This window comes from Manis pentadactyla, chromosome 2, assembly GCF_030020395.1.
Source record: "Manis pentadactyla isolate mManPen7 chromosome 2, mManPen7.hap1, whole genome shotgun sequence".
Lineage (NCBI taxonomy): Eukaryota > Metazoa > Chordata > Mammalia > Pholidota > Manidae > Manis > Manis pentadactyla.
The window spans coordinates 95,271,088-95,298,223 of NC_080020.1; the positions used below are offsets into that span (position 1 = coordinate 95,271,088).

General features: G+C 37.0%; 1 protein-coding gene and 1 long non-coding RNA gene across 8 annotated transcripts in view; both read left to right on the forward strand.

Annotated features, from left to right (window-relative positions):
- ERCC8 (ERCC excision repair 8, CSA ubiquitin ligase complex subunit) overlaps positions 1–9,991 on the forward strand; it is a 48,553-nt gene extending 38,562 nt beyond the window's left edge. For 5 of the 7 annotated variants that reach the window (XM_057494942.1, XM_057494945.1, XM_057494955.1 and 2 more), the window contains 3 exons: positions 2,019–2,216; positions 4,834–4,914; positions 9,759–9,991. In XM_057494942.1, coding sequence (XP_057350925.1) covers positions 2,019–2,216; positions 4,834–4,914; positions 9,759–9,827 — 348 coding nt within the window. In that variant the 3' untranslated portion in view covers positions 9,828–9,991. Of the gene's footprint in view, positions 1–2,018; positions 2,217–4,833; positions 4,915–9,756 lie in introns of all 7 variants that reach the window. The other 2 variants (XM_036901779.2, XM_057494946.1) reach the window with 2 other exon arrangements.
- Positions 1–20,397, forward strand: part of LOC130681673 (uncharacterized) — a 219,089-nt gene extending 198,692 nt beyond the window's left edge. Inside the window, exon 2 of the long non-coding RNA XR_008994909.1 lies at positions 20,113–20,397. This is a non-coding gene — a long non-coding RNA (uncharacterized LOC130681673). The remainder of the gene's footprint in view (positions 1–20,112) is intronic.
- The last annotated feature ends 6,739 nt before the right edge of the window (positions 20,398–27,136 follow it).

Below are 27,136 nucleotides of genomic sequence, written 5' to 3' on the forward strand. Positions count from 1 at the left end.
GAAAAGTTAGTGAGCTAGTTCAATATTCATACCTCATTCAGCACTTTCTGGTTCACCTTTGGAATGGAATGTGGTATAGTGAAAAAATCATAAGTTTTTAGCTAGTAGTTGTGATAAATGTAAATAAACCATCAAAGTCCAGCAGTTTATAATTTTTCTAGGAGGAACAGAGAATTCTAGTTAAAGATTTGTGTTTTTCCTCCACCCCTCCCCACTGCTATCTAGAAATTGTTGTAAATGTAAGATCAAAAGATACAAATGAGGTAGTATCATTATTTTAAATATATGTAGGAATTAATAACTTTAGGGACTTAATACCTTTGTGTTATAGGTGCTTCCATATGCATTATTTCATTTGGTTTTTCACAATAACTCTGATAAATGATGTTATTTCCACTTAACAGATTAGAAGAATGAAACTCAGAGGTTAAATCTTTCATTTTCCTAAGAAGCCAAAGAAGGAGGGATGGGGAGTGAAGTGGGTTTCAAAAACTCAAGTTACTGACTATGGCTTTGATGTTTTAGTATTTCACTCTACCCCTACTTGAGTGAGACAGGTGCATTTTTGGCTGATTTCTGTCACATGCTAACCTGGAGGGTGGGTAAGCCAAGTGTGGTATCCACAGATTATCAGCATGTATCCATTTGGACCCCAATTTGCATACACATATATACACATACATACAGACATACTCCCACCTAACCTTTAGAAAAAGAAAAAAATCAAATGACTGTTTAATAGATTACCATTAGCCACAGTGAAGGGAGATTTTAGTGATCTAAATGATTATAATTCCCAAATAATTAGCTGCTGGTATTACTCCTACCCTAAACTGCTCATCTAAATTACCAGTATGAAGTAAAGTTGTCAGTTTCTTTAACTCAAAGTTTCTCAGACCTTGAGAAGCCTACAGATTACCTAGGGATCTTGTTGTAATGAAGATTTCAGTTTAGTAGGATTGGGATAGGACCTGGAATTCTGTGTTTCTAACTGCTCAGGTGTTGCTGATGTGGTTGCGCTTGCACCTTCGTATCCAGGTACAGAATTTTTATTTTTTTGTCCCAAATAAATAATTACTTACATAAAGCTGCAGTTATAGTATACAAACTACTTGTGTTCTGTGCATTTTATACTTAACTTTTATATCTACTCTCAGCATAATTTTCATAATTATGATTTCTAATTGCCATATAAACAATAAAGTTAATATAACATTATTAGGAATTTACTCAATTCTTAGTTATTTTGTCATTCTAGATAATGCTTCATTGAATTCTTCTGGGCATATAGCTTTTTGCTGTTTAACTATTTACCCAAAATAAATTTCCAGGAGTAGTACCTAGGTTATGGAGGAAGGAAATCTTTATTATTTAATGGCACAGAGATTCAGTTTTGCAAGACAAAGAGAATTCTGGAAATGGATGGTGGTGATAGTTGTGCAATAATGTGGATATATTTAATGTCACTTGAACAGTACATGTAACTATGACTAAGATGCCAAATTTTGTTATGTGTATTTTACCATAATTAAAAATGTAGGAAAAAGAAAAAAAGTATTAAAATAGAAAGGTTATCCCTCCCCCCTCAAAAAAAACAAAAGATTGTATTTTGTTGTATAATAAACCATTTGGCCTTTTAGAGGAATGACCAGATTACAGTGCCACCAACATGTTTACCTCACTTATACTGAGTGTCTTATGGTGTCTTAGAATTTTTGCTAAATGATCTAAAGTGATTCTACAAAGTTGCTTTCATTTGCATTTTTTTTCTGTCAGGGTTGAAATGTACACATTTGCTTTTGGGTTTTTTAATTTTTACTATTTGTATTTCCCTCTTATGTGAAATACACATTTATGATAGTGGCTCTTGTTTCTACTAGGACATTAATCACTTTCTATTTAATAGAGCTCTCTCTGTAGTGTATTATAATATTTTAGGTAAATATTTCTTCCAGCTTTTGTTAACTTTTTGATTCATATTTAAGAAATGGGTAACATTGTCATTTTAAATTCTACAGGTCAACTATGGAAAAGTTTGTAATGACAGCAGAAAAGGATTGAAGTTCACTGTCTCCTGTGGCTGCAGTTTGGAATTTGTTTTTGTACCATATGGTAGCACCATTGCTGTTTATACAATTTACTCAGGAGAACGGATATCTATGCTTAAGGGACATTATAAAACTGTTGACTGCTGTGTATTTCAATCCCATTTCCAGGTAAGAATCATATACTTAAGGGAATTAAAAATGTTTAAGTAGCTACCTGGTAGACTAGTTGTATATGAAAGAAAATTGGGATTTCATTCTGAAGAATTATACTTTTTATCCACATTTTTAAATAGTGGATAATACAGGACAGATTTTTAGATGGTATAGGATATATATAAGAACTGATATAGTACTGTGTAACTTGACTGGGATAAATTCTTTCTTTTGCATATGAGCTCCATTTATTTAGCAGTTGAAAATCTCTGTCAATTCAAATAATTTCTTAAAAACAATCATTTGGGAAAAAATGGAATATGTGTATCTAATCTTAAAATGTAGTTTGTGTACCTTGACTTTGTATGTGTGCATGTGTCTAAAATTTTATTTCTTCATGATTTTCTGCCAGTGGATAATAAGTTTGTTTTTGAGTTTATACAACTTATATTATTTCTTAAATACCCAAGGCTTTTGTTTGTGTAACATCTGACCTTTCTTTTTTATCTCACCAATGGAGCAGATGGGGTTTTTTCAGCAAATATTTGCACAAATCACCTCATCTGTGCCTTTATATGAGTCTCTGATATAGCAAGACTATTGGTATTTTCTATTTTGTAGTCAAGAAAAATGAGGCACATAAGAGTTAAATACCAATAGAATGAAAGTCATGTATTATTAGAGATAGAAGGGATTTTAACCATAATCTAGCAAGGCTCTTATTCATTTGTTTATTAAAACTGGTTACTTAATTTGTGACTGAAACCGTGCAGTAGGATACACAAGGCTGATTTTTGAACCAGCACACGTCAACATGGCAGTATCCTACTGCACGGTTTCAATATTACGTAGCTGTTGCACCAAGCTTTCTAAGTGACCTCCAGCTTCACCCTGTTCCCTGGGACCTCCTAGCCCTCACCTCAACCCTGCTTTCACTCTATGGCAGTATCTCTTCTGATTGGTCAGTACCCTTGTGTTCCACTGGTTATATATTTTTGGTGTTACTTCTGTTAGAAGAAAACTAAAGTGCCAGAGAAGTGACATGACTTGTCTCAAACCTGCAAGTAGTTATTGACATGACAGAGCATGATTATCCATTCAAAGAAATTCCTAGAATGTGGTATTTATTTTATTGTCCAGAATCACTTAAAGACACAGCCAAGCTTTTAACCCAGGTAATCTGACTACAAATTACTGCTTTCCACCAAATCAGAGCTTCCTAACAAGTGTGCCTAGAATTTTGTTCCATTTAGAAAATTTGATAATGTATAACTAAAATTTAATTTACTTTAATTTTTAAAAATCTGTATTTCCTATAAATAGCTTCACCGTCTTATTTTCCCTTTCCCTGGAGCCCTTACTTTATTTTTTGGAAAAATACAATTACATTGTGATTCAGATAGTTTTTGAGATGAACAATAAAAAAGATTACATACCAGAACAGAAAAAGAAAAGGTTCATTGTTAGAAATATTTGTGTAAAAATACGGAAATATATTTGTGAGGGAAAAAAACAATGATTGAATTTTACAACTACTTAAAACATTTTACTGTTTTTTCTTTTTAGCTCTTTCTCTTTTAAATAGTAGCTTTTTCTTTAATTTGACCTGGGGTTTTAAATCGTGTTTTTTGCCCTTCCCACTATGAGTATTTGGTTTATATCCTGCTCTTCTCTCTTGACATAGGTATTTTTTCATGTCATTAAATATTCTTCCAAAGAAAATTTAATGTTTATGGTTCTATAATATCCTGTAATGTGAATGCAACATAAAGTTATATATAAATCATTACCCTACTTTTAGACAATTATCTCTATTTTTATTTTTATAAACCTAATACTAATGATATTTTTGAATTTCATGTGTCTTAGGCATGACTTCTTAGAAATGCATACAAAAACTTTTGATATGTGTTTAGATTCTATTCTCCAAAAAGATCAAACCAATTTATACCCTTTGTATATAAGAGTATCTGTTTCACTGTCCCATAGGAATGTTTTCAGTACTAGTCAATGTAACACATCCCTTAAATTTTGTTGGGGTGGGAATGAGCATTGTTCAACCACGTGCAAACAACATATCCACAAATAAATTGACAGAGACTGCACCAACCCAAGTTTCCCCTTGTAAACTAAATTTTCCAGCAAGCATGGCAGATGGGTCTTAGAAGTTCTTCTGGTGAATAGCAAGCCGGTTAGGCACATGTGAGCTAAATAAAACTTTTTGTGAACTTTTGGCCTATTTTACCTGGAAACTCATGGTTTCTTTATTTTTGTCTTTATTAAGTTAAGTTACTGACACAGAAGGACAAACTATTTGTTCCATTTTTTTCTTTCTCTACTTTGACACTTGAAATAAGAGGATAAAAGCCACTAAGTTGTTGATTGTATTTGTAAAACTTTCACATGTTAACAAGCTGTGACATATACTAATACTATTTGAAAATACACAACAAAGCTTTACTACATCTTATACAAACAAAAGGCATCAGCCCAGTTTCTTTGGGAGTAGAAATAGAATTAATCTAATTGATTTAACCTAAGAATTAATTGTTTAAAAAGTAATGTAGTTCATTTTAGATTGGTACCAGCTGTAAATGGACCCACAATCACATTTTTGCTTTCTGTGTTACAGGAACTTTATAGCTGTAGCAGAGACTGTAATATTCTTGCTTGGGTACCATCCTTATATGAACCAGTTCCTGATGATGATGAGGTAAATATTATTTGTACAAATTATACAATGACTTATAAATCATATGGAAAAAGTTTTAATAATTTACTTTATATAAGAAGGACTTTTAAAGCATTTCTTGCTATTTTCTGATTATAAAAATAATTTGCCTATTATAACACATTTTGAATATTCAGAAAAATACTAAAAGAACATAAATTTCTTAAGTTGAATTAATCACTATCAACATTTTTATTTACTTCATTCTAATTTCTTTCTTATACATATGTTTTCTTAACATGTCTAATATGCTTGGATATACAATAGAGCATCCTACTTTTCTTACTTAATATTATACAAGAAGCCTTTTTCCATGTCATTAAAAACTACTTGTAAATATTTTTATATAATAATATAGCATTTTGTCATATGCCACAATTAACTTAAATATTTACTTGTTTGGACACATTTCCTTTGACCATTTTAAACAAATCAGAGTAAATATCTGTTCACAAATTGTTTGTATTTCTGATTATTTCTTTGGATAGATTCCTAGAAGCAGATTTATCTCTTGAGTTACCATGTGTGACTTAAGGCTTTTTATTCAGACTGTCAAATTTTATCAATTTATACTACTACCAGCAGTCTTTTAGTGCCTAATCTTAGAACATAAGTTGGTATAAATATGACAGTGTGAATAAAGAGCCTTAAAAATATAGTGGGTAAACAAAAATGAATAAGATATGATCTCTGAACTTAAGTGGTAGCCTTTTTATTTTTTTTACTTATGTCAAGCTGTCTAAAGGTGATATCTCTCCCACCAAAGATTATTTTACTAAATACTTTTAATCATCCCCATTTATCATAATTTCTAGGATATAAGAAGTCTGGTGTCTGAAAAACAGTATTTACATATGAAAGTGTTTTACAGTTGGAAATATCAATAATGTAGTTAGAAATACCTTAGGTTAATCTCACCCAAGTCATAGTAAAAACAAAGCATCTTAAATGGAGATGGAAGCAAGTTATTCATAGAGCAAGTTTAAAATTCTAAAAACATTTTTCATTTTTTCTTTCTTTTTTATGAAAACAGGACTTTGTCCAAAACCACATGGAAATGAATTTTTGTGGGGCTAGTTGATACCATTTAGCAGCTATTGACAAAATATATTTCATACCTAAATTTGCAACTGATAATGGTTTGCTGCCCTATGAAGACTGTGAATTTCCTTTTGGCCCTAATACAAATGAAAGGAGAAAAAACATAGTAATAAATTTTCAAGCAGCTGGCCAAACACTGGATGAATACTTCCAGATTTCATCACATGTCTAATTTGGTTCATTATAGCTTTGATTAGTTTTGATGTACAGCTGCTCTAAATGACCGAATATTCTTCTATAGAAAGCTTAATATGATCAAATAGTTTGGTTCAGCCATTTATTATTACCATTTCCTACTGTTTGAGAATGACTGTGTACATTAAATCCAAGTTACAATACCATAGGCTATGTTAGGAAGTATAAGAATTGTTTACCAAATGAAAACAGTAAAAATAAATTTTAAATAAATCTATGACTTATGTATGGAAAAAGGATATTAAAATACTAAATTCCTTCATTTATAAAGATAGTATGTGACTCATAGTTTATTTCCTTATTATGTAGGTATAGTGAGTTTGAACTCCTTACCTAGAATTTTTGTGTATGAGAAATGAAGCTGAACAAAGAGAAAACCAGAGATACACAAAAAACAAGTTAGCTTTATATTTAAGTTTTAGAGCTGTAAAACCTTATCTTTTAAAATACAGTTATGTGCTTTAACTTTAATTAACCATCATCTCATATTACATAAAATGGTATGTGCTAAGATTATTTTCACAAAACTTTAGTTTGAAAGATTCCTGTGAATGTAAGTAGAACATGAATATGATCTGATACAGATCCCAGGAGATCCCATTTCTCACATGTATATTTACTATTTAACTCGTGTAAGTGTTTTCATGTCAACTATCAAATAACTGACTGCAGCAGTTTCCTGGAAAGGCATTGTAACATGGTTCGAAACAAAATAGATGCACTCAGTCTTTAGTTTCAGGTAAACTAAATAATAATGCTGTTCACTGGGCTTGATCCCAGTTCTGCCATTCATTAGTGATCTGGGACAGGTTTATGTTATCTCCAAATATCAGAATCATATGGGCCAAATTTTTCTTAGGTTTCCTTTGAAATCCAGCCTTGAGATGAGATTTACTTGCCCATCAACCAAGATATAATCCCTTAAGGGTATGTCTTCTGATGTCCAAGATAGAAGAATTTAGTTGCACTGTAAGAAACTGAAAGGCATTGGGTGATAGGGATGGACTTTATGGTCTTTAAGCATAAATCCTATTATTTAATTAGTTGTGTCATATTCTGAGGACTCTGCTTTCCTATTCAACATGCTTCTTAAAGTTTTGTCATGGTCAAGGCAAGCCTATATAACTCCTAATCACATTTTTCTGCCTGAGCTCTGTAGTGCAGCTACTTTATAGTTTAAATCTGACCTCTCATTGAGAATCTCACTTTATTTTGATGGTTACACAATACCTAGCTGTTTTATTTACCATTTGTATAATTACTTCCTGACACAAATAACCCTGTATTTTACCTGTAGAGGATTACCAGAAAGAAATTTAGAATAGCTCAAGATGTATGTATTTTAAATAATTAAGTTTGGTTTTGTTCTTCCTTCTCATTACTTGGACCTGGATCCCCTCTAAACTCAGTCTTCCCTATCTCCACAACGTTCACAATTTATCTGTCAGTAGAACAGGCCATCCATCTGGGTGAAGTAGAGATGGATTATATTCTAGCATAGGAAGGATGACCACTAGGAGGAGATGTTGTAGAGAAAACCGAAGTAATACGTAGGTAAATACACTTGGCCAGTTGGTCTCAAACAGCAACATGTGTACCACATACATATACATTTTTACTGCAGCTTTTAACTATAAGTATCACGTTTTATTTGTAACTTTTTTTAGCAATAAAGTATACTTCTAATAATACTGTAATGCATTAATATTATTATCCTTCACTACTATAAACTAAAATTTATTTGCAACTGCATTTCTATTTTCATTTAATTATTTTTATTTCTTTGCTCACCATAGCAAAAATAATTTACAATAAAATATAATTTTGCTTCTCTGTTGTCTTTAAATGAAATTAAGATGTTTAATAGGTTACATATTGGACTTCCATAGTGGATTTAAGAGGCATAACCTTTGTGTGGCTTATCCATCCAGGAACATTTTTGGTAGATACCTAAGCCAAAGTTAAAGGCTTCTAAAGATAGAGTTAGGAAGAGGAGTCATCTACCCCCAGGACAATACATCTTTGAATAAACTCTCACTAAATAACCTAACTTAGTAGTTAAATTATAAACCCAGAAAGATAGGACATTCAGTAAACATTTGGATGAAAGAATAAATGAACAGACTTCAGTATGCTACTCTTACAAATCAGTGGACTGCTGCCAGAAATAAGTAAATAGTTAGCTGAGGTTTGGTAATAGTTTTTCATATCAGCATTTGGAGTGTAATGAAATTTGTACAACTAAGTGACAACAACCAACATTAGGTTTGATAATGGTGACAATAGCCAACATTAGGCTTAATAATGGACTCTATTGCTTTAACAGCTATAAATAATATCTAAATTAATATGTTGTTTTCTAGCTATTCTAGCTGATAGTTGGGGGAATTTACTCTAAGACACCCACTTTTCTACTGTTAACGTTGGATTATAAGATGCTAAGTCGTCATGTTCATCAAAAAGAAAATGAACATTCTCAGACCTATAGTAAGGGTTGTCTGTAACATATAATATTGCTGTATGTTATAAAAGACAATACATCTAAGATAATTTAAGAGTAGTCTGGTGCTAACACATAATTGGATTTGGGTTTGAACAACTTTAGCAAATGTAAAAGCTGCAGAAGTAGAAACAAACCTGTTTCATAATGCTCAGATACTCAAAAAATGAGACCATCTTAAAGCCCTTAGTTATTTGCCATAGAATAAGAAGGTAGCCATTCAAAAAGTATCCCCAAAAAGTGAGTTGATTTGAAATACCACAGATAATTAAAGTTTCCCTAGTTGCTGACTACCTTTACTAGGTATGGCTCTGAAGTTGTAATACTGTGATGTTCTATTGTTTTAAGTCAACACCATCCAGATGTATATTATATGTCAAAGAAATTTCCCAGGGAAACCTATGTCCTAATGACAAACATGTTACCATTTCTGACATATTTTGCATGTGCTTCTGAAGTTATAAATAAATAAATAAATAACTCTCTCTGCCCAATAACTCACATTACTTTTTGGACCAAAAATAATGTTACTCAGTTTGATTAACACCTTATTTCCCATTATTGATATTTGCTTATTTATAAAAGTAAGGTCCACCCAAACAGTAAAAAGTTGATATCATTAGTATTTTGGGTTATCAAGTCAGACTATAGAGCTGAGTCTACTCTTAGCCACTTGGATGTTAATGTACCCCCTTATGTAGGTAATTCCAAAGAGTTATATAGAAATGTCTTAAGCAACAGCAGAATCATAGTATATATGTAAGTACATATATGTATGTGTTTGTGAGGTTACTCCTTTGAAGGAAACGAATAATTTGGATAGAGTTTGGTGTATCTAAAATGAAGTTACAGTATTTTATGTTGTATATGGGGTTGTTTCTTTTGTACATTACTTTTGAAATTAGCAACCACGTAATTTCTTTCAAAGTAAACTAACTGCTTTTCATTTTGTATTTCAAAAGTATATTATAAACCTAAAGTTATAAAATAGAATAATCATACCTCCCCCTTTTTTTCCCTGTTTTCTTAGACTACAACCAAATCACAATTAAATCCAGCATTTGAAGATGCCTGGAGCAGCAGTGATGAGGAAGGATGAATATCAATACTTAGTACTTTTGTATCTCTATTGATGAAACTTTTTAAATGAGACTGTTTTTTGTCTTTTTTTTAAAGTGTCCAGTTAAAATTAACCCTGAACTTGGGTGATTTTTTTACCCCTGTGTTTTTGAATGAAGTTAGTATTTGCATGAAATCCTGAAACAGACTTCTGTGTAGTTTATTTAATCAAAACAAGTCTCATTGATCCCAGTTACTGGGTCTGGGACAGCCCATATTGCTATAGTGCAAGGAAACAGGTTGAGGCACCCCCATGGAGCTCCTTGAGCAGACTGTGTGAACTACAAGATGCAATCTGGGATGAGCAAGTGGAGGTTATCAGCACTGACTTTCTCTTACTGACTTTACCATCACTGTTCATTTTCACTTCCATGATGATTTTACTGAAGATGATCATACCAAAAATAATAGTTGAAAGGTTAGCATCAGCATTTTCTTCTTTCTTATTCATGTATCAGTTTTGCACTGATTTACTTAGTTGAACATTATCTAGCTTTGTGTTAAATATTTTGGGGCTCAATCCAAAATGTGTGCTTTACAGAAAGTTTTTAACTTGGAGAAAATCCTGTTTCTTTAATGTGTCAGGTGGCAACCTGTACTCATGCTTGAACTCTCTTTCAATGAATCTTGTTAAGATATGACCAAGACCTATTTCACTCATCTAAGCAGAAAATGTCCTGGCAGGGAATCTGGCTAAACATGCAACGTTGTCATAAAATTTCTAATTTAACATCTACTTTTCTTGTATCAGAATCCACAAATGATTATCATGAAGCTAATCCTGTATTACCTTTCTTCCTGATTCTTACCAGCAGGAATCTAGTAAAAGAGTTTTTTGTGGGCTTGAATACCAAATATTCAATTGTATACAATTGAATTCAAAAAGTATACAACTGTTGAGTTTTTATACTCATATCAGTTAGGCCTCATATCAGACTTTTCTGGCCAAATGTTTTCCATACATATACTTCATAGTTGATTTTCTTAAGCTCTGACCATTTTACTCTCACTTTTTTCTTCTTGGTGAGGATCCTTATGACCTTTGAGAATGCCATTGAAATTGGAAATTATCTTTTTTAATTTTAAGGGAAAAGTCTTCCTCAAAAACTGCAAATAGCTCTGTTGTTTCTTTCTGATTATATAAATAGACATGCTCATTATAAATAATTCAAGCAACATAAAAACTTCCAAAAGAATGTAATGGTCACCTGGAATCATACCACCCCAAGGTAACCACTGCTAACATGTTGGTGGCCATCTTTCCATGCTTCTCTTTATGACATGTAATATTACATAATGAGATGTTCGGCATGCTGTTGCTGTAGTGGAAACTCCTCGCTTCCCACACCAGCACCTCATTCCCCATTGCTTACCCCTCTTGCCACAATCCAAGTTATTAACTAAGTATGTGTTCTTTCACATTATAATTCTATATGGATCTATGTAGACATAGATGGGCTAATATTTTTATTTTGGAAAAATAGGATATACAAGTGTCTTGATTTTTTTTTCCAGTTATAGCTCAAAGAAATCCCCCTCTGTTGGCATATTACATTTATTAACTGTATTTTCTTATATTCTGTATTCCTGATACTCTGGTATTTGAGGGCTTGATCCTAGCAACACTACCCTTCCCGAGTCTAGCTAATTCCTAATGATAACAAAGGACTCCCTGAACCTTTGGTATATAATCCAGAGTCCACACCCCCAATCATCTCCTTTATCAAAGCCACACAGCAGTCAATATTCCCCTGTCCTAAGTCACCCCAGGGCCATTCTTTCCCATGAAAACCCCAGTAAAGGCTCTGAGCCATTCTTAGAGAGGAGGCCTCCTGACTGACCCTGGTCCTTCTCCCGCATGGCCTTGCGTGGCCTGGTGTGCCCTCACTCCTGGTTGTGGGAATCTGTGTGTGTAAACTTCTTCCTTCATGACAGCGATTTCCATGTCTGCATGTCTTACCTTATCAGATTAGAACAAGTCCCAGGTAAAAATGTTGACATAGTTGACACAGCAGACTGGGTGGTTTGACATCATATGGAGATGATATGGTTGGGTGTTGTCATGATTTCCCAACCTAAAGGCACTCAGCATATTTCCCATGGTGGAGCACCCAGGGTCCAGGATAGAACACCCAGGAGTCTATTACATCTCGGAAGGATCTGCTAAAGGGCATAAGGAGTGACTGCCCCCCTAGTGGGAGTATGATCAGTGACCGGGCAGTACTGACAAGTGGTGGGGCCATCAGAGTCACTGACATGAAAGTGCCTAGATTGTAGGACATTATGTGCTCCTGGGGCTACTCTATAAATCACTTCCCTTTTCCCCTTCGAGCTTTTCTGATCCAAAGTGTAGCCTGTTCCTTGAAGTAGTAGGAGATGGCTCTGCCTGAACACTTGCTCATATGCTGAGGGCCACGCATGGTCTTAGTGTGAGGGCCTCTTCAGCACAAACTTTATTGTTCATGTCATGAGCTGTGCTGTGCCTGCTTGCTGATGCCTTGAGCATCTTGTTCCCCAGCTCAGTGGCGTGTAAGAGGTCCCATCCCTGGAGACCAGTAGCTCACTATTTCATGGAAAAGGGAAGAAACAGAAAGGAGCATCCGGTACCAGCCACACACACAACCCTGACTCCGCACTTCCAAAAACCCTGAAGGGGTGATCTAATTAATTTTAAAAATGCAAACCGTATAGTCTACAGCACATGGACTCTTAAGAGTTGCTCTTTATCGGCATGCAAAGGAATTCATGCTCAAAACAAAAAATGTAAAAGGTAAAGCCATTGCCGCCATTGCTGTTCTAGGTGTCCTAGCCCCTCTAAGGGCTGTTCTGACAATCTAGAGGAGGGGGCCACTCCTCACAGCAGTGACCACTCAGGGCCACCAGGAGCTTAGCAGATAAACATCCAGTAATTCAATAATACATACATATGTAAAATTAAAGTTTTCTAATTTGATCCAATTGGAAATCCAAATTTTATATGCCAAATTAATATACTAAATAATTTATATATCAAATAAATAAAAAGGTACCTTATACTGTATAACTATTATAATATTAATGCCGTGGTCCCATCCACTAGAGTCCCTAAACCCAATGTCCAGTATTACTAAAATTACTGTTCCCATTCAGTCAACAACTGGGAAATATATTGCTCTTGTCAATTTAGATTTGGCTAACATGTTCAATTCAGTGCCTATTTCAACAGCCTCTCAGCTGCAATTTCCCTTCACCTCAGAAGGACACAGCACACCTTTTCCAGGCTGCCTATTGGGTACCAACAGCTTTGCCATCACACACAATTTGCACTGGATCTCAACTGCATCCACCTTTTTCCAGGAGCACGGGTGTGACATTACATTGATAACACCCAACTCCAAGGAGACCCATTTGATCACACTCATTTAGGATACAGAAGATTAACATCTTCTAGTACCTTGGGAGTTCTTTTATGGTGAAATTTTTTATTTACAAATTTTACTTCCAGATTAATATCAACAGGCATTCCTGTTAGTGCTCTTCAGGAATTCTTCACTAAAAAGACTTTGGCAACCTCTTGTTAAGCCTCCTAGAGGCTCTGGACAATTAGGATGGTCATTAAGTTGCCCAAGGGCTTCTGATACAAGAATGCTCCTCTCAGCCTCATACTATACATTGCTAAAACAACAAACAAATAAAACAAAAAACAGACCTGAGCCTGTGACCTTCATACCCAGCTGCTTGTTAAGCTCTGGGTTATGGAAACAGCACATCAGAAACTCGGCACAGCTACCAAGTCCTTAAGACAGGACTTCCACCTGGACTTAACCTGGACTCTGGCAGTCTTGCACCTGCAGGAGATAGCTTTCCCTGTCCTCAGTCCCTTCCAAGATGACTTGGTGCTGGATCATGTCATCCTTCCCTCCAACTGCTTGGCTACCTGGGAAGACATTTGGCATTAAGTGAATAAACAGCAATAGGAGTATATAGACCATGCAAATGGCACTGCTAACCTTCATACATGATGGAGCTCATGATGCTGCTTTCCATCTCAGTCAGGATGGCCCTAATTAAGGACATGACCTAAGAAACAGCACAGTTGGCCAGACTTAAGGCAGTCAACCTTAGTGCTGGATGCCCTGGTCAACAAGTAGCCCCTTCTTCAAATTTATTATAAATGGTTAGGCCAGGCCCTAAAAATTGTCCTTTTCAGGGAGAAAAATGCAAACTCTGGGACTCTCACCTCACAGATTCCTCAAATACAAATCAAAGTGACACATCTCCACATATATTAAGGCTACAATACAAGGCCTGCCAGGATACTGTATTACTTTTGGAGTTGCAATTAGTACTGATAGTAACCAAGACACATATTTTACTTCTCAGAATACACAAGGCTAGTCTCTTCCACAAGATATTCAGTATAACTTTCATGTCCTAATAGATCCCCCAAATAGTTGGTTTAATTGAGAGACATAATGGTCTTCTCAAACAACTCCTTTTCAAATTCTAGTCAGGTACATGGACCCATAAATGGGTCTCTATCTTGCACCAGGCCTTAATCTTAATTCAAGGGCCCTTGGACAACTGAAATCTCACTCCAATTTTACAAACTTTCCCATGGCTCTGTCTTGTATTCAAGTGGGGATGTATCTTGCTTCCATGTATACAAAGACTTACATATGAGGCCCTTTTTGTAATGTCTTGCCCTATGCTTAGAGATTTTTTATCATTACCCCATCCCAGAAGAACTAGAGGCTAGATCAAGGGCATATACTCTCCTAGGACCCATTAGCCAGATTGTTCATGAACCAGACAGCTGCTTATCTGATACAGACCTTTTTGAGCCTTAACATGCCAAAAACAATCCTGTCAGGTGCAGCTGCACACCTTTCTGCTAAGTGTTGGTCTTAGTAAGTACAGGTCTGGGTGCTTTCATTTATCTATCATCTGGAGGCCCAAACCCTCTAAGCCATTATTTCAACCAAATATGACAAATACTGAGACCTGCATCACCTCTAGTGGATATGCTCTGGGAAAGGACACTCCAGTCTCACATCCCAGAGGAAACTGCCCTGCTCCAAGACCTCGTCACTGAGGTGAGCCCACCCCAGATACCAAAATCTTGGCACCAGCAGTGCCCACAGGTTGCCTCTTGTAAGGCACAAATTGGACACAGGACAGTTTTGTTTTCCATACTTTGATATTAGGGATACCACCATGTTTCTGAGCTTCCTGTCTGCTTAGCCCATGATCCTACTACACTCATACCCTGCTGTAGACACCTGAACACTTTTCAGGCCTAAAGGGAAATCTGATAGCACTTACTATCTGTGCCATTCTAAATATTAATAGAGTTTCTCACTTTGCCTGAAGACACCTGCCTCATATCAGGCAAATCCTTCAACCCTCTGGGGAGAGGACCACCAATTTCCCAAGCTTTTCTCCTACACGCCTTGTGTCTCCCACCATGACCACCACAACCTCTCCTCATGGTTATAGACAATACCATTAATCTTTACATAGAGTCTATTGCTGTTCCATGTCATACCTTCTAACAAAATAACTGCTGATCCTGCCACCTTGACATGTGTATGTAAGACTCATGTTTTTAACACACTACACCAACACCAAGACACTGTCAGAGATCCCCAGAGTTTCAGATCTATTTTCTTGGCTAATGCCATAAAAATAGACAATCTAGTTAGCAATCTAGGTTGGCCTACAAGGATCCCTTCCACCTGTATTTGTGTTCTTCGTTTTTACTTTCATAGTAAAATGTTTTCTACACTGTTTGGGCATGCAACTTACGTTCTACTCTCTAAAAGTGACCACTAGCTTTATCCCCGAAGATTTCTTAATAATAATGCTAAAGCATCACAAGGCTAATTGTATTGACTATATCTTTTTATAATCTGTATTTGTGATGCTCTGGCAGTTAGGAACTTGGTCCCAGCAACACTGCTGCTTCCAAGACTAACTGATTACTAGAGATAGCAAATGATTCCCCTGGGAGCAAGCCTTTGCTATGCAAGCCAAACAATCCAGAGTCCACAGGTCTGACCATTTCCTTTATCAAACTCAAACACACCAAGCCAGTATTCTGCCTGCTCTAAATCACCCCAAAGCCAGTACCAGACAATTAGGGACCACCCCTAATGCCCAAAGCCTGCCAGAGTTACTCAAACTATGCAATCCTAAATTTACTCAGTGCTCCTAGCCCGCCTCACCCACTCCTTCACACAAAAACCCTAGTAAAGGCTCTGGGCCATCCTCTGCCCTTTCCCTAGAAAGGAAGCCTCCTGACTGACCCTGGTCTTCCCCCATAGGCTCACGAATGGCCTGGTGTGCCATGCCTCCTGCTTCTGGGGATCTGTGAGTATTAACTTCTTCCTTCATGACAATATTTTTGTGTCTGCATAGAAATTTGTCTTAGAACAAATCCCAGGTACAATTTTAACACACTAAGTCATTCCTTCTATTAACTGCACAATACTCCGTCTTGCAAATGTGGCACAATTTTTTTTCAGCAGTTTAGGGCCATATGTACAGTAATAAAAATTGTGAAATGCACTGTGTTTTCCTCAGGTAATGCATTTGAGTGATACACTTAAGTTATTGAACATCTTTCCCTCCAGCAGATGAAACAATAATGTTGGGTATAGTATTCTTGGGTTGCGGTCCTTTTCCCTTATTAGTCTGTAACTATTATGTCCACTTTCTTCTAGCTTCTGTTTTTGTGGACGAGAATTCCAAAACCAATTTGATGTTTTACTTCTGTAGAAAACTCATTCTTTGTAATGAGTTGCTTGTCAAGTGTAAGTTTTTTTCCCTCTATCCTCTGAGTTCCTTAATTTTATCAATATGCCTTGTAAGTCTTCTCAACATCACTTCTGAACTTCACATTAGCTCTTTCAATCTGCTGAAGCCTCAAGTCTTTTCTCAGCTTAGGGATACTTTTAATTTTTCTTTTTTTTTCATAACAATCCTTTAGGCATTATTGGACCAGTGGGGAAGACTAACTTTTCCCCTTGCTCCTAGGCAAAAACCCAGGAAAGCCTCTTAAAGACTCTGCTCACTCCCAGGTAAGAGATAGGCTCAATTTAGAAATTAGAATAACCAGGCCAATGTATGAATCAAAGCCTGAAACTATTCTTCTGTAGCCTGTTGTTCCTGGCTTCAGTTGGAGCTGGGGGAAGGAGTGAGTGGTTGGCTTCTGTTCTGTTTATCTGTCATGTTCTACCCTCATCCCTGCCCTTCACTCACTCTCACTAGAACCTGTTCCCCAGGGAGGTGTGCTGGTGAGGAGGTGGGGGTGGTGCAGAGCGGGCAGGAATGGGTGAGGGAGTTTTTACATTAGCTGGAACTCTGTTCCATCCCTCTTCAGCTGGTAGTGACCTCACCCCCTCCTTTCTGGTGTTCTCTGTGATTCTTCTCTCATGGGCACTTTGCCGGTTCCTCAGAGCTTCACTCTCAGCCTTGTTCACCTGTGTTCCCATCTCAATCACTTACGCTTCCTTCCTCAGCTGCTGGGGTCCTTCCCTCCTTTGAGGTAGCCCACTGGACAGCCCCCGAGATGGGTGCATCGAGATCACCCGTTTCTTTCCCAGGACTCAAGAGTCCATTCCTCCTCTGCCAGGCCAACTCTGGGAGCCCAGGGTGTCCCAGAGCACCACCTCTACCAGCCTGCCCACACAGCATTCCATGTCTTTCTCTCTCCTAAACTTTTGGGTGGCACCAAGCCCCAGGACACTGCCCCAAAGTCCAGGGGCCACATATTCAGCTCTTGGGGTAACCCATGCAAGCATCCACTGGGTTTGCTATAAGCAGGCAGATCCCTCTCCCCGTCCTTGGGGGAGAGGGGATGGGACTCACAGCACAGCTCTCTCCACACAAATCCTCCTGACAAAAACTCTCAGGGATGTTTTTTCCTAATGTTTGTTTAATTATTCCTTCCCTTTAACTGAAGCATTCTTTCTGTTCGTTTTATACTGAAAAGTCCCATTTAAACTAGATAAAAACCTTTAAAGAAAGCTTTGAAGACAAACCCTTAAACTGTACCAATTGTATTAACAGATAAAAGTAACCTCAAAGTGAAGACACTTCAGTACGAAAGACAAAGGTATATTAAGATCCTACTATTGGTGAGACACCGGAAAACAGAAACCTTTTTTTCTTGTTATTTAAAATCATAATGAGACAATAATAGAAAAGTTTGTCTCAACATACTTATCTCAATTACCTTTTAAAGAAAAGTCACTCACAATGGAAAGAAAAATATCAATTAGATATTAAACTAATGGCCGCATAGTTCTAACTCAGAAATATTTCATAGCTAGTCAGTTACATAATAAAATTTTGTTATTTCTAGAAAAATGATGTAACCCTGAAAACCAGAAAAGCTAAAGACATTTCTATAAGTTATAATTTCTTTTTTGGAATATAGTTGTTATACAGTATTATATTGACTTCAGCTGTACAGCATAGTGACTCAGTAATTATATGTATTACTAAATGCTCACTGTGGTAAGTGTGGTAACTCTCTGCTACCATACCAAGATACTACAGTATTATTGGTTAAATTCTCTATGCTGTCCTTCAATTCCTATGTCTAATTCATCTTATAATTTGAAGTTTGTGCCTCTTTATTCCCTTCACTTATTCACCCAACCTCCACCCCATCCCCTATGGTAACCAACAGTCTGTTGTCAGTATTTATGAGTCTATTTCTTTTTATTTGTTTGTTTTGATTTTTATATTGCACATGTAAGTGAAATCATATGGCATTTGTCTTTCTCTGACTTATTTCACTTAACCTGATACCCTCTAGGTCCATTCATGTTGCAAATGACAGGATTTCCTTCTTTTTATAACTGAGCAATATTCCATTATGTATATGCACCACATCTTTATTCATCTGTTGATAGGCACTTGGGTTGTTTCCATATCTTGGCTATTGTAAATAATGCTGCAATAAACATAGGTGTGCATATATCTTTTTGAATTAGTGATGTGTTTCTTTGGGTAAATTTCCAGAAGTGAAATTGCTGAGTAGTATGGTATTTCTATATTTAGTTTATTGAGGAGCTGCCATACTGTTTTCCACAGTGGCTAGACCAATCTACATGCCCACCATCAGTATAGGAGGGTTCCCTTTTCTCCATATCCTCACCAACACTTATTATTTCTTGTCTTTTTGATAGTAGCCATTCTGATTGGTGTGAGATGATATTTCACTGTGGTTTTGATTTGCTTTTCCCTAATGATTAGTGAAGTTGAGCATCTTTTCATGTGCTTATTGGCTATCTGTATGTCTTCATTAGAAAAATGTCTATTAGGTCATCTGCCCTTTTTTAACTGGGTTATTTGGTTTTTTGGTGTGGAGTTTTATGAGTTCTCTTTGTATTTTGGATGTTAACCCCTTATCAGATATATCATTTGCAGATATGTTCTCCCATACCATAGTTGCCTTTTTGTTTTGTTGACAGTTTCCTTTGCTGTATAGAAACTGGTTTGATCTAGTCCCACTTGTTTATTTTTGCTTTTGTTTCCCTTGCCCAAGAAGATATATCCTGGAAAAAAGTTGCTCATGCTGATGTTCCTGCATGTTTTCTTCTAAGAATTTTATGGTTTCATGTTCTTACATTTAAGTCCGTAATCTATTTTCTGTTTATATTTGTGTATGGTATAAGACAATGATCTAGTTTTATTCTTTTTCATGTGGCTGTCCAACACCATTTATTGAAGAGACTGTCATTTCCCCATTTTATATTCTTGATTCTTTTGTCATATATTAATTGACCATCTATGCATGGGTTTATTTCTGGGCTTTATTCTGTTCCATTGATCTATGTATCTATTCTCATGACAGTACCATACTGTTTTAATCTCTGTAGCTTTGTAGAACAGTTTTAAATCAGGGAGTGTGATACCCCTAGCTTTTTTCTTCTTTCTCAAGATTACTTGGCTATTCAGGGTCTATGGTGGTTCCATATAAATTTTAGGATTATTTGCTATAGTTCTTTGAAAAATGCCATTGGTATTTTGGTGGGGATTGCATGAATCTGTAAATTGCTTTGGGCAGAACAGCCATTTTAACATTATTCTTCCTATCCATGAGCATGGGATAGCTTTCCATTTATTTGTGTCTTTTCAATTTCTGTCATTAATATCTTAAAGTTTTCAGAGTACAGGTCTTTTACCTCTTTGGTTAGGTTTATTCCTAGGTATTTTATTGTTTTTGATGCAATTATAAATGGAATTGTTTTATTGATTACTCTTTCTGCAAGTTTCATTCTTAGTATACAGAAATGCAAAAGATTTGTGTACATGTAGATTTTTTATGTATCTTTAATGAATTCATTTTGTATGTAACTTTACTGAATTCATTTATTAGTTCTAATAGTTTTTTGTTGGTATCTTTAGGGTTTTCCATATACAGTATCAAGTCATCTTTAAATAGTGGCAGGTTCACATCTTCTTTACCAATTTGGGTGCCTTTTATTTCTTTTTATTGTCTGATTGCTGTGGCTAAGACTTCCGGTATTATGTTGAGTAAAAGTGGGGACAGTGGACCGCCTTGGGTTTGCTTTTTGCCTGATTGTAAGTTTTAATTTTTGTAAACAAATACATTGATAAATTTCCTTTAACTTAATTTTTCTCTACATTCAGATACTATTTACTGAACTTGAATTTAAAAACTCTTTGAATATCATTAGAACAGTAAACTTAAAATCAGTCAAACCATGACAGAAGTGAAACTAGCAAAAAGTCTGGCATGCTTGAGATTTTGCCTTTTAAAAAGTAATTATGAGGGGGTGGAGCCAACATGGCGGCATGAGTAGGACAGTGGGAATCTCCTCCCAAAAACATATATATTTTTGAAAATACAACAAATACAACTAATCCTAAAAGAGAGACCAGAAGACACAGGACAATAGCCAGACTACATCCACATGTGCAAGAGCCCAGTGCCTGGTGAAAGAGGTAAGATACAACCCCCGGCCCAGCGGGACCCGAGCACGCCTCCCCCCAGCTCCCGGCGGGAGGGAGAGGGAGCCCAGGACTGCTAAACACCCAGCCCCAGCCACCCGCACCAGAGTGCAGACACAGTGCATGCGTGGAGGGCTGGAAACTAGGGAAACAGGGCAGCAAGACCTCTGAGCGGGTTCCGAAGCTGATGCCCCTGTGACAAAGAAAAGCCAGTGCTTTTTGAAAGTCTTAAAGGGACAGGGACGTAACAGCTGGACGGAAACAACACAGGTCACAGCCCAGTGGCTGGAAATTACAGGGAAAACCGGGCACACTAACCCCCTGGGCAACAGCTCTGAGACCCCTCACGGAGGTAAACAGCCAAACAGCACCCCCCCCATCCATTACCCCTCCGGGCGCTGTGAAAGCAGAGAAGCAGCCTAAGGCAGACCACGCCCTAAGAAAGGGAGTTTCCTCCATACTGGCCACGCAAGACACAAAGACCCAGTCTACACGCAATTACCCAACACAAGCCACTACGGGTCACAGTTGTCCCAGTAAAAAAAGGCCAGTAGCAAGTAAGAAGTTTGGCCCTCCCAGCTGACAGTCAATAGCACCTGTCAACGTGAAAAGGCAAAAAAATATGATCCAGACAAGACTAACCCAGACAGCTTCGGCATCTGCTACATCTTCCCCTGAGAAGGAACCTGGGGAGATAGATTTAACCAGTCTTCCTGAAAAAGAATTCAAAACAAAAGTCATAACCATGCTGATGGACTTGCAGAGAAATATGCAAGAACTAAGGAAGGAGAATTCAGAAATAAAACAAGCTCTGGAAGGACTTCAAAACAGAATGGACGAGATGCAAGAGACCATTAATGGACTAGAAAACAGAGAACAGGAACACAGAGAAGCTGATGCAGAGAGAGATAAAAGGATCTCCAGGAATGAAAGAATTCTAAGAGAGCTGAGTGACCAATCAAAAAGGAACAATATATGAATTATAGGGGTACCAGAAGAAGAAGAGAGAGGAAAAGGGATAGAAAGTGTCTTTGAAGAAATAATTGCCGAAAACTTCCCCAAACTAGGGGAAGAAATGGCCTCTTAGACCACAGAGGTACACAGAACTCCCATGACAAGGGATCCAAGGAGGGCAACACCAAGACACATAATAATTAAAATGGCAAAGATCAAAGACAAGGACAAAGTATTAAAGGCAGCCAGAGAGAAAAAAAAGGTTACTTACAAAGGAAAACCCATCAGGCTATCATCAGACTTCTCAACAGAAACCCGACAGGCCAGAAGAGAAAGGCATGATATACTTAATGCAATGAAACAGAAGGGCCTTGAACCAAGACTACTGTATCCAGCACAAATATCATTTAAATATGAAGAGAGATTAAACAATTCACAGACAAGCAAAAGTTGAGGGAATTTGCCTCCCACAAACCAACTCTACAGGGGATTAGATGGGAGCACTCCTAAAAAGAGCACAGAACAAAACACCCAACATATGAAGAAGGGAGGAGGAGGAATAAAAAGGGAGAGAAATAAACAATCATCAGACCACGTTTATAATAGCTCAACAAGTGAGTTAAGTTAGACAGTAAGAGAGTAAAGAAGCTAACCCTGAACCTTTGGTAACCACAAACTTAAGACCTGCAATGGCCATAAGTACATACCTTTCAATAATCACCCTAAATGTAAATGGACTGAATGCACCAATCAAAAGACACAGAGTAATAGAATGGATAAAAAAGCAAGATCCATCCATATGCTGCTTACAAGAGACTCACCTCAAACCCAAAGACATACACAGACTAAAAGTCAAGGGATGGAAAAAGATATTTCATGCAAACAACAGAGAGAAGAAAGCAGGTGTTGCAATTCTGGTATCAGACAAAACAGACTTCAAAATAAAGAAAGTAACAAAAGACAAAGAAGGACATTACATAATGATAAAGGGCTCAGTCCAACAAGAGGATATAACCATTATAAATATATATGCACCCAATACAGGAGCACCAACATACCTGAAACAAATACAAACAGAACTAAAGGAGGAAATAGAATGCAATGCATTCATTCTAGGAAACTTCAACACACCGCTCACTCCAAAGGACAGATCCACCAGACAGAAAATAAGTAAGGACACAGAGGCACTGAACAACACACTAGAACAGATGGACTTAATACACATCTACAGAACTCTACATCCAAAAGCAACAGGATACACATTCTTCTCAAGTGCACATGGAACATTCTCCAGAATAGACGACATACTAGGCCACAAAAAGAGCCTCAGTAAATTCCAAAAGATTGAAATCCTACCAACCAACTTTTCAGACCACAAAGGCATAAAACTAGAAATAAACTATACAAAGAAAGCAGAAAGGCTCACAAACACATGGAGGCTTAACAACACGCTCCTAAATAATCAATGGATCAATGACCAAACCAAAATGGAGATCCAGCAATATATGGTAACAAACGACAACAACAACACAAAGCCCCAACTTCTGTGGGACACAGCAAAAGCAGTCTTAAGAGGAAAGTATATAGCAATCCAGGCATATTTAAAAAAGGAAGAACAATCTCAAATGAATGGTCTAATGTCACAATTATCGAAATTGGAAAAAGAAGAACAAATGAGGCCTAAGGTCAGCAGAAGGAGGGACATAATAAAGATCAGAGAAGAAATAAATAAAATTGAGAATAATAAAACAATAGCCAAACTCAATGAAACCAAGAGCTGGTTCTTCGAGAAAATAAACAAAATAGATAAGCCTCTAGCCAGACTTATTAAGAGGAAAAGAGAGTCAACACAAATCAACAGTATCAGAAATGAGAAAGGAAAAATCACGACGGACCCCACAGAAATACAAAGAATTATTAGAGAGTACTATGAAAACCTATATGCTAACAAGCTGGGAAACCTAGGAGAAATGGACAACTTCCTAGAAAAATACAACCTACCAAGACTGACCCAGAAAGAAACAGAAAATCTAAACAGACCAATTACCAGCAATGAAATTGAAGCGGTAATCAAAAAACTACCAAAGAACAAAACCCCCAGGCCAGATGGATTCACCTCTGAATTTTATCAGACATACAGGGAAGACATAATACCCATTCTCCTTAAAGTTTTCCAAAAAATAGAAGAGGAGGGGATACTCCCAAACGCATTCTATGAAGCTAACATCACCCTAATACCAAAACCAGGCAAAGACCCCACCAAAAAAGAAAATTACAGACCAAAATCCCTGATGAACTTAGATGCAAAAATACTCAACAAAATATTAGCAAACCGAATTGAAAAATACATCAAAAGGATCGTACACCATGACAAAGTGGGATTCATCCCAGGGATGCAAGGATGGTACAACATTCAAAAGTCCATCAACATCATCCACCACATCAACAAAAAGAAAGACAAAAACCACATGATCATCTCCATAGATGCTGAAAAAGCATTTGACAAAGTTCAACATTCATTCATGATAAAAACTCTCAGCAAAATGGGAATAGAGGGCAAGTATCTCAACATAAAAAAGGCCATTTATGATAAACCCACAGCCAACATTATATTGAACAGTGAGAAGCTGAAACCTTTTCCTCTGAGATCGGGAACTAGACAGGGATGCCCACTCTCCCCACTGTTATTTAACATTGTACTGGAGGTCCTAGCCACGGCAATCAGCCAAAACAAAAAAATACAAGGGATCCAGATTGTTAAAGAAGAAGTTAAACTCTCACTATTTGCAGATGACATGATACTGTACATAAAAAACCCTAAAGATTCCACCCCAAAACTGCTAGAACTGATATCAGAATACAGCAAAGTTGCAGGATACAAAATTAACACACAGAAATCTGTGGCTTCCCTATACATTAACAATGAACCAACAGAAAGAGAAATCAGGAAAACAACTCCATTCACAATTGCATCAAAAAAAAATAAAATACCTAGGAATAAACCTAACCAAAGAAGAGAAACACTTACACTCTGAAAACTACAAGTCACTCTTAAGAGAAATTAAAGGCGACACTAACAGATGGAAACTCATCCCATGCTCATGGCTAGGAAGAATTAATATAGTCAAAATGCCCATCCTGCCCAAAGCAATATACAGATTTGATGCAATCCCTATGAAACTACCAGCAACATTCTTCAATGAACTGGAAAAAGTAATTCAAAAATTCATATGGAAACACCAAAGACCCCGAATAGCCAAAGCAATCCTGAGAAAGAAGGATAAAGTAGGGGGGATCTCACTCCCCAACTTCAAGCTCTACTATAAAGCCATAGTAATCAAGACAATTTGGTACTGGCACAAGAACAGAGCCACAGACCAATGGAACAGACTAGTGAATCCAGACATTAACCCAGACATATATGGTCAATTAATATTTGATAAAGGAGCCATGGACATACAATGGCGAAATGACAGTCTCTTCAACAGATGGTGCTGGCAAAACTGGACAGCTACATGTAGGAGAATGAAACTGGACCACTGTCTAACCCCATATACAAAAGTAAACTCAAAATGGATCAAAGACCTGAATGTAAGTCATGAAACCATTAAACTCTTGGAAAAAAACATAGGCAAAAACCTCTTAGAAATAAACATGAGTGACTTCTTCTTAAACATATCTTCCCGGGCAAGGAAAACAACAGCAAAAATGAATAAGTGGGACTATATTAAGCTGAAAAGCTTCTGTACAGCAAAAGACACCATCAATAGAACAAAAAGGAACCGTACAGTATGGGAGAATATATTTGAAAATGACACATCCGATAAAGGCTTGAAGTCCAGAATATATAAAGAGCTCACACGCCTCAACAAACAAAAAACAAATTACCGAATTAAAAAATGGGCAGAGGAACTGAACAGACAGTTCTCCAAGAAAGAAAGACAGATGGCCAACAGACACATGAAAAGATGCTCCACATCGCTAATTATCAGAGAAATGCAAATTAAAACTACAATGAGGTATCACCTCACACCAGTAAGGATGGCTGCCATCCAAAAGACAAACAACAACAAATGTTGGCGAGGCTGTGGAGAAAGGGGAACACTCCTACACTGCTGGTGGGAATGTAAGTTAGTTCAACCATTGTGGAAAGCAGTATGGAGGTACATCAAAATGCTCAAAACAGACTTACCATTTGACCCAGGAATTCCACTCCTAGGAATTTACCCTAAGAACACAGCAATCAAGTTTGAGAAAGACAGATGCACCCCTATGTTTATTGCAGCACTATTTACAATAGCCAAGAATTGGAAGCAACCTAAATGTCCATTGATAGATGAATGGATAAAGAAGAAGTGGTACATATACACAATGGAATACTACTCAGCCATAAGAAAAGGGCAAATCCTACCATTTGCAGCAACATGGATGGAGCTGGAGGGTATTATGCTCAGTGAAATAAGCCAAGCGGAGAAAGAGAAATACCAAATGATTTCACTCATCTGTGGAGTATAAGAACAAAGGAAAAACTGAAGGAACAAAACAGCAGCAGAATCACAGAACTCAAGAATGGACTAACAGGTACCAAAGGGAAAGGGACTGGGGAGGATGGGTGGGTAGGGAGGGATGGGGGGGAGAAGAAGGGGGGCATTAAGATTAGCATGCATGGGGGGGTGAAGGGGAGGGCTGTACAACACAGATAAGACAAGTAGTGATTCTACAACATTTTGCTATGCTGATGGACAGTGACTGTAAAGGGGTATATAGGGGGGACCTGGTATAGGGGAGAGCCTAGTAAACATAATATTCATCATGTAAGTGTAGATTAATGATAACAAAAAAAAAAAGCAGTTCCTGTGTGGTGACCTCCAGTGAGTTCTACACAATGGTATAAAGGGCATATAAAAGTGTAGGCAAAGGGTCTCTTTGTGTTTATACAGAGGATCAAAGCCTAATTTGGCTACCCCGAAAATGAACTAAGATACGATATGAAAAAGAACTTCCAACATCAGCACTCTCTGGAAGACTCATGCCAGAAGATGATCATCAAAAAATCCCAACAAAGATCCACACGCTGCTATAGCTGTAGATGCACTCATCCCACCGGTTCCTGGACTTGCCATGGGAATGAAGAAGGAGATATCTAAGCTGGCCTGTGCATACAGTAAAACAACAAATTTGACTGAATCTATACTGTTGGAACTCAACCAAGAATTTGGAGAAGTGCAAATTGTAGCGCTCCAAAATCTTACAACTACAGACTATCTACTGTTAAAAGAACATATGGGATATGAACAGTCCCCAGGAATGGGTTGTTTTAATTTGTCTGATTTCTCTCAGACTGTTCAAGTTCAGTTGGACAATATC